We start from the raw sequence: 8,436 nt of genomic DNA, 5'->3' as shown, positions 1-8,436 counted from the left end.
GCTTTAGCAAGAAACAATTAATTATGTGTTTTTCTTTTTATCAGATTATCTTCCTTTATTATCTGTGTTTGTGTTTTGTGTTTTTGTGTTATCTGTGTTTGTGTTATACTTGTATGTTGCTCCAAAGCAATTCCACTTCACTATACTGTATACAGTTGTAGAAAGAAAATGATTTATAATCTCACTCTGGTGTCACCCAGATAAGGATGAGGTTCCCTTTTGAGTCTGGTTTCTTCGCCTCTGGCTGAACTGATAAATATAAATTTAAATATAAAACTTGGTTATTTGTATTCTGATATGTATATACAACCACTTTATGTATAAATAGACTTTATCCCTCGGACCTTTATTTACAAGTTTAGGTGAGCAGTCAGGTGACAGACTGTGTGTGTGTGTGTGTGTGTGTGTGTGTGTGTGTGTGTGTGTGTGTGTGTGTGTGATGTGCGTGTGTGTGATTGTGTGTGTGTGTGTGTGTGTGTGTGTGTGTGTGTGTGTGGGTGTGTGTGTGTGTGTGTTTATGCGTGTGCGTGTTGCTCGAGATTGAAAGAGAGTTTTGACAGAAACGGAATTTGAGAGGTGTGGCTTATGAGCTAGTCAGAAAGACAGGTACAGATGGTACAAATGTACTGATGGAATGATTTACAAAGTAATTGGCTTGAGCGTATCTGTCAGTGATGGTGTTCAGAACGTTGTGTGTGCTGTTTCTATTCCTTGCCAAAGGTAAGTTCCTTACTGCTTTTGCATTAACTTCCTCCATACTCTACAGTTAACTTCTCTGAGAACTGAGACCAAAACTAACCCAGACTGTTTAAGTGCTTTTATTTTGAATCTGGGCTGAATCCTGTACTGATTTCTTCCTAATGGTGTTCTTAAACTCTGCATTAATTTGTACACATAGAATACACATGCAGGACTGTACAAACATGTCAAAACTGTGATTAAAACTGGAAGTAGAAGAAAAAGAAAAAAGTATCTATATACTGCAAAAGAATGATTATGTTAATTGATTGATTATGAGTATAAGTTAAAGGGATTACACAATGATTTCTGATATTATATATGCTGAAATTATTACTTTCATTTACCTTTTTTTGGGGTTACATTGGTGGACATTTTAACCTAGCATTATGAATGGTATGTTTATTACCGAGATGTACTATTCTTAATTTAGCAAGTTAAATATAATGCCTATACAGTATATGCCTATAGATAGGGTCAGCTTGGCCCTAAATTGTTCTGGTTTACGTTTCAGGAATAGAAAGTTTAATGGCTCCAATACATAAACATATCTGGTTACAGAAAGAGGGCTTATATTTATTGTTTATTCGTATAGCGCTTTTTACAATTGACATCGTCTCAAAGCAGCTTTACAGAAAATAAACATAGAACAAAGGTTAATATAAAGAATGATATAAGGATTCATAGAATACAAAATTCAAGATTAATATTAGATATATTTAAATGTATATGTATTTATCTCAAATGAGCAAGTCTGAGGTGACTCAGTGGCAAGGAAAAACTCCCTAGAATGGAAGGAAGGAACCAGACTCAAAGGGGAACTCATCCTCATATGGGTGACATTGAAAGCCATCTTTAAAATAAGAATTATTTACCAAGCAAGGTTTCTACCTATAATACACATGGACTACTTCAAACATCAAATATATTCTTCAAAATTACATGCATATGCTTTCATTTACTTCATAGTCTTCCTTATAATCATCCAGGAAAGATGATAAAAAACAGAACAGTAAAAACATTTAAAAACAAAAAACAACAACATTTTTTTCTATTTTCACTCAGATATAGAAGAAACTGTCAATAAAAAACAACACTTTACTCTAATAAGCATTATACAAATACTTAAAATATTGATACAGTAACAGCCAATAGATAGTGTCATTTGGAACATCCATTAAATGATAATGTACTGTAGGTGATCTTTATTATTAAGGATCATTCACATCGTCTAGACATTACAGACTCATATGTACTGTATGTACTCTCCGATCATTTTAGCCTAAAACTTTTAATCATACTTCCTCAACACCCACAACACCCAGGCTAAAGCAGTTGCTGAGGATGAATTAATTAGAGGTAAAAAAAAAAAACAACAACAACAAACAATTATGTTGCTGAGTGTGAGTGCAGTCTTTTTACATTGCTGGCATGGGTGGAGGCAGGTTACTGTATATATTAGACACAGCCACACATTTAACACACAAAGCTCAAACAAATAAATAAAAGGTAACAAACAGGGTCTTAAGGAAACAGGTTAAACTGGAAGCCTGCTTATAGGAACAATAATAGAAAGAGAAGAGGAAAAATAGAAAATATCAAAAGATTACACACTGTTTTTTTGGAAACTATATTTAGAGCAGCATGAATGTCATAAGCGTAATGTACTTCAGGGATAACAATATATTACATGTTTACTTTTTACGTCATCTGGACAAACACACGAGTTGAACACCCTGTTTGTCTTTATTACATTTTTTTTTCTTAAAGAAGATAAAGATACAGCATTCAAAAGAGTTCTGTGGCTTGTGCCTCTCAATGAACCTTAAGCCTACATAGACTTTCAAGTAAAACTGCTTTAGAAAGCTATGCTTAGCTTAGCCTAGCTGACACGTTACACTTCACAACGCATTGTTGAGGAATCTTTTTTACTTAAATGAATCGGATTCCCTGCACTATATTAGTCAAGTCTGTTGTGCGTCCATAATTAATCATTTTAAAGATTTTAATTTGCTAGGAACAAATACCAGGGATGCATCATTGCTAATTCTTCTCTGCATTTAAATAAGATAATTAGACCAAAAAAATTATAATATAAAAAAGAAAAAAAAAGATTCTTTTTCAGCTTAGGCATAATGCTTTTCAGAGCCACTAAGTCAGGGGTGGGCAACCCGTGTCTCCGACCCGTGTCTCCGGAGCCGCAAGTGGCTCTTTCATCCCTCTGCTGCGGCTCCATGTAGATTTGGAAAAGAAATATTTAATTTAAATTTATTTTAGTTAGTTATTTAAAAAAAAAATTCTAAGATTATGATGCTCTTGTAACATTAAAATAAAGGTGTTTAATTTGTCTGTCGCTCAAAATATGCGTCATAACTGCCGACTTGCAAAATCCGACACATGTTTGGTTTGCTGCAGCCGGCAAGTTAAAATTTTGATGTCATGAATACGAAGAGGACTCAATTAGACATTGAACATTTTATCTGAAAGTAACCTTCAACCCAGCGTCTTTTTTTGTTAAGGTTAGTTCAAACTGTTCAAAATATTTTTGTTTGCTTGCAGAAATAAAATTTCGTTTACTCGGTAGCACTTCATTGATTTCATAAATGCAACAAACAGTGTTTTCTATACTTTCCATAAAGGTAAAAAATGATATATGCAGTTATCTTCATTTTAGATGTCAAAAGGGTTTTGTGGCTCCCTGTGTTTTTTTTTTCTGTGGGAAACGGGTCCAAATGGCTCTTTGGGTGTTTAAGGTTGCCGACCCCTGCATTAAGTCAATCAGATTAGACCAGTACTACGCAAAACTTTGCTACCAGTACATTTTTGCCTAACTAATGATTAATGTAATTTTCCTTTGTTTTCCAGGCTGTCATTCACAGCTAAACGGTAAGTTTTTATATGAAATATTGAGAATCCTAACGTAGTATAATCGCTAACAAAAGAAATATACAGAATGAAATCAAACGTTGGTAAATGAGATTGATTTATTGGTAAAATAAAGATATTATAAGTGTATTGAAACATGCCCAGAAAAAAAACAGGGCGCAGTCATCAATGTAGCAGAAACATTGTTTTTCTGTTTTTATCAGTCTGTGGCATAGCTTCTCTGAACACCAGGATCGTAGGAGGACAGAATGCTGTTCAGGGGTCCTGGCCTTGGCAAGTCAGCTTTCAAGTGTCAGGCCGCCATTTCTGTGGTGGATCCCTTATCAGTAGCGGCTGGGTCCTTTCGGCAGCTCACTGCTTTAAAAGGTGTAATAGAGAATAAAAAAAGCACACGTGGTTTTGGCATATAGTATAATAGTGATGAGGTGATAATGACTTTAACGGTTATCTATTTTTTTCCCGTATAAGTTACACCGGAGTGACTGTGAAACTCGGGATGTATGCTCTGTCTGAAAGCAACCCAAACAGTGTGTCGAGCTCCATCTCTATGGTCTACATACATCCCAACTACAGCAGTACTACTAGTGACAATGACGTCGCCCTGTTGAAGCTGTCTTCTTCTGTAACTTTCACAACTTATGTCACTCCAGTCTGCCTGGCTGCAGCAGGGAGCACTTTATTCACTAACCTCCAGACGTGGGTCACTGGCTGGGGAAATATCAAAACTGGAGGTGAGAAATTTTATTGTTGCTGTTATCACTTTACAGAAATCTAGTGGAGTTGTAAATGTACAAAAAATGTTTAGCTTGTCCAGAACTTTTTTTGTTCAAATTTCAATTCATAATATTATCAGAGAGTCTTGGTTAGGTGATTAAGGAATGAAGAAGTTCCAATGAGGTTCATTTGTTTCCGCAGTCAGTCTACCCTCTCCTGGGACACTACAGGAAGTTCAAGTCCCAATTATTGGAAACAGGAAGTGTAACTGTTTATATGGAGTTGGAACTATCACTGACAACATGGTGTGTGCTGGGTTACTGCAAGGGGGCAAGGACTCATGCCAGGTATTATCATCAAGTTTTACTTCTTGTATTCTGACCATTTAAATTTGAAGCTTTGTTAATTAGAAGACATAAATGAATGCCTGCCTGCACTATACAGGGTGACTCCGGAGGTCCATTGGTCGTCAAACAGGGCTCTAAGTGGGTCCAGGCTGGCATTGTGAGCTTCGGTGAAGAGTGCGCTTTAGCAAACTTTCCCGGTGTGTATTCGAGAGTTTCTCGGTATCAAGGTTGGATCAACCAAGTCACCACCAATCAGCCTGGCTTTCTGACATTTACATCCAGTGGCACTGACAGTGATCTCCAGGTGACCTGCACTGGCCTGCCACCTGTTACTACGGCAGCTCCTACATTAGCACGTATGTATATCTGCATTTAGTCTAAACTGTTCCTGATGGGGTTACCAGAAGCATATTAGCATATGGCATTGTGCTAAAATAAGCATTTAATCATTTTACATATCTCTTTTCTCTTCAGCTGTGGTGTGTGGAAGTGCTAATCTCAATAATATTCCCAGCACAAACAGTCCTTTGGCATCAGCCGGTGCATGGCCATGGATGGCCAGCCTGCAGCTTAACGGTACTCATGTTTGTGGCGGAACGCTGATAGCCCAGCAGTTTGTCATGAGCTCAGCTGATTGCTTCTCTAGGTAAAAAAAATAAATAAAAGAATAACAGTTGCTGATCACTTTTATCCAGATATTAAAACACATTTGTACCTTTCTGCCAGGTCGAGCCAACCCTCTGACTGGACCGTGAAACTGGGTCGACTCAATCAGAATGGCTCCAACCCCAACGAAGTAAATGTCTCCGTGGCTAATATCACATTCAGCAATAGTAGCAGCAATAACATAGCAGTGCTCATGTTGTCTACCACACCGACCCTTTCCAACTTCATCCAGCCTATATGTGTGGACCTAGGGAACAGCAACTTTAACATTGGCACTCAGTGCTGGACAGCTGGCTGGGGCTCAGGAGGAGGAGGTATAGGTTTTTATTTTGTGTGTAAAACAAAACAGTATATCATTCCATATCAAAACAGTTAATGCCAGCATTTTATAAGCTCTTACTGATCCTTTCCACCTCTTCTTTGTTATCTGTCTTCTATAGTTCAACAAACACTTCAGCAGTTCAACACGACTATAGTGAGCTGTGGAAATACATCTTCATCAAACAGCATCTGCATCAACGCCATACAGTTAGAACAGGTCTCTGAGTCTTTTTACTTACATTTCATTTCCACAGTTAGCAAACGCACAATAAGGAAAACTGATTGACATGTGGTCTTTGTTTCTCCATTTCTCTTCATTAGACTCATACCGGAGGTCCTCTAATGTGCATGAGTGGGCAATCTTGGGTGCAGATTGCTGTTTTAACCTTCACCAACAACAACTTGAACAGCACCACTAATTCTACCACCAGCTCCAACAGCACCACTAATTCTACCACCAGCTCCAACAGCACCACTAATTCTACCACCAGCTCCAACAGCACCACTAATTCTACCACCAGCTCCAACAGCACCACTAATTCTACCACCAGCTCCAACAGCACCACTAATTCTACCACCAGCTCCAACAGCACCACTAATTCTACCACCAGCTCCAACAGCACCACTAATTCTACCACCAGCTCCAACAGCACCACTAATTCTACCACCAGCTCCAACAGCACTACTGGCTCCACAAAATCATTGTCACCACGTGCCTCAGGTATACAAACCTTCACTAAGCTATCCACTTTTTCATCTTTCTTGGAGGCTACAGTGAAATCCTTCCCTCCATCCTCAGTATCCAGCAACTTAATTTCCACAACTTCTGGCTCTAAATCTCTGCCACTTCATTCAATTACCTCAGTCCTTCTACTGTCCCTTATTGCACTCATCCAAACCTTTGGTTTGGAATAAGTGTCTCTAATAAGCTAATATACGGGAAATGGTACCATTTATAAGGAGAAAAGTACATGATATCTCTACTGATTCATCTTTCACGTTTACAATTTTTGTTGTTGTTGTTGCACTTTTTACCTGACTGGGAGGTTACCATCCAGATCTGGAATACATATAGCTAATTTTTGAGCATTTTGATTATGTAGGCTAAATTCTATTTAAAACAAAGCAGCATGTCAACCTACAAGAAAACAAAACTAGTTTTATGGTTATAATTTGTTGAATAGTAAGGAGTTGAAGACTAGATAATAAATCAAATCTAGTTCCATTCCATATACACACGAGTGTAGGCCTCTGTGTGCTCGTGTGTATATAGAAAAGAACAGATAATACTCTAAGCATGTTTAGCATTCCTACACATTGTGTAGGGCAAAATGCTAGTTTACTATTTCATATTATTTTGCTAAATTCTGTTGGACAGTTAAAGTGGTGCATTGGTTTAGATTAAAATGCCAGACAATGCTGTACAGTGTAGGAGAGAATTCTATACAATTGGGAAATTTCAGATCTTAATATCACCAAACTGCCTACAGTCTGGTTTTTAACCCTCAAATGCTCAGCTTTATCCTGCCTCAACTGTAAGTCACTTTAAAATAAGTAATCAGGTAAATGTGTCATTATATTTTTATTTAAAATTTATTTTCTGTATGTTACTGGAAACATAAAGTGATGTAAAATAAAGTACAGTAAAGATACAGTACAATATATTTAATATGTATTACAATTATCTAATGTGAACTTTATAGTGCTGAAAGTACAGGCCAGTAAATTACTGTACATTTTTATTTAATTTCATTTTTATTTTTTTTTTATTTTTTATGATCTGTCAGTGGAATAGAGCTTAAGTTGTCGGGTATAAACTGGCAGTGATTATACTTTGGGAAATATCGGTCAAAACACAAATAAATAAATCAGCGAAGTAAAAGAAAAAAACAACTAGGCAGCATAGTTAAAGTATTTAAAGTTTAGTTGATCATTTTTTTACTTTAATATGTCATACAATTAGGAGTCATTTACTCATCTAAATTAGTAAAGATTGATTGTGGAGCTGTGTGAGAAAAGAAAAGAAAAGATAGCTTCAGCTTCAGAGTTGATGAATAGTAGAGAGTTGAAGATTAAAAACTTCAGAAACTTTATCTCTAATAGGAAAAGAGACAGAAATAGTACCAAAAGTTCCCTAATGTGATATATTAATAGTGCAAAATCAATAGCAGGCTGCGTTAGAAGATTTTAAGTTAGGGTTGTTGTTGTTTTGTTTTTCCGAGCTTTGCTCATATTCTGCAAGCATTATTGTTTCATTTATTATTTTTTAAAAGTTGAGTACATGTTGAATGTAACTATGAAACTATAACTATTCTGCTACTATAGGTTTAATAGTTTTTCTCTTACTTTGGAAAGTTTCCTATAATATGTGGTACATAAAAAAAAGGTTTGTTGGGTTGTGTGTCATATTATAGGTTTCCTTTAAAGTTTTATTTATTTTTTACATAAAGAAAAATCAGTGCACAGAAAGGATTTGTGTATTGTAATGTAAAGAAATTGAGCATAAGGTTAAATAAAAAAAATGACCTTCATGCACACATTATTAATCACTGTTTATTTACATGTCTTATGAGTCATTATTTCATGCCACCACTTGTCAGTCCTTCATATGTGCGATTCTTTCTCGTTTCTTCAGCTGAGTCAGGATTGGTCAAGATGAATCACACTTGTGGTTTTATAAACAGACTCTTAATCATAATCTTAACAATGGAATAATTGTGCTGTTTTATAAAGCACTTTGTGTCAACATCACACAGGCTTTATT

At 36.3% G+C, this 8,436-nt stretch overlaps 1 protein-coding gene across 2 annotated transcripts; it reads left to right on the top strand.

The window, feature by feature from the left end:
- Positions 1 to 584: 584 nt before the first annotated feature.
- zgc:100868 (uncharacterized protein LOC554458 homolog) lies at positions 585 to 8,226 on the top strand. 2 transcript variants are annotated; one of them, XM_027161195.2, is made up of 10 exons: positions 585 to 720; positions 3,604 to 3,624; positions 3,828 to 3,990; positions 4,093 to 4,355; positions 4,540 to 4,685; positions 4,783 to 5,041; positions 5,160 to 5,331; positions 5,412 to 5,665; positions 5,792 to 5,889; positions 5,994 to 8,226. In XM_027161195.2, exons 1-10 carry the CDS (start codon positions 675 to 677, stop codon positions 6,585 to 6,587), a joined length of 2,016 nt encoding a protein of 671 aa, XP_027016996.2. In that variant the 5' UTR covers positions 585 to 674; the 3' UTR covers positions 6,588 to 8,226. The 2 variants fall into 2 exon arrangements, with proteins under 2 accessions (XP_027016996.2, XP_027016997.2); XM_027161196.2 differs by lacking the exon at positions 585 to 720 and adding an exon at positions 3,229 to 3,257.
- The last annotated feature ends 210 nt before the right edge of the window (positions 8,227 to 8,436 follow it).

Source organism: Tachysurus fulvidraco, chromosome 15 (genome assembly GCF_022655615.1).
Source record: "Tachysurus fulvidraco isolate hzauxx_2018 chromosome 15, HZAU_PFXX_2.0, whole genome shotgun sequence".
Lineage (NCBI taxonomy): Eukaryota > Metazoa > Chordata > Actinopteri > Siluriformes > Bagridae > Tachysurus > Tachysurus fulvidraco.
Note: the sequence above shows the minus strand (reverse complement) of the source record. Positions and strands in the feature narration are given on the sequence as shown.

What these genes read in the sequence shown, in the direction of transcription:
- zgc:100868 (XM_027161195.2), top strand. Translation starts at nt 675, where the DNA reads ATGGTGTTCAGAACGTTGTGTGTGCTGTTTCTATTCCTTGCCAAAG. An exon ending in GTTTCTATTCCTTGCCAAAG is followed by an intron (nt 721 to 3,603) that starts GTAAGTTCCTTA and finishes TTTGTTTTCCAG; the next exon opens with GCTGTCATTCACAGCTAAAC. An exon ending in CTGGGGCTCAGGAGGAGGAG is followed by an intron (nt 5,666 to 5,791) that starts GTATAGGTTTTT and finishes TGTCTTCTATAG; the next exon opens with TTCAACAAACACTTCAGCAG.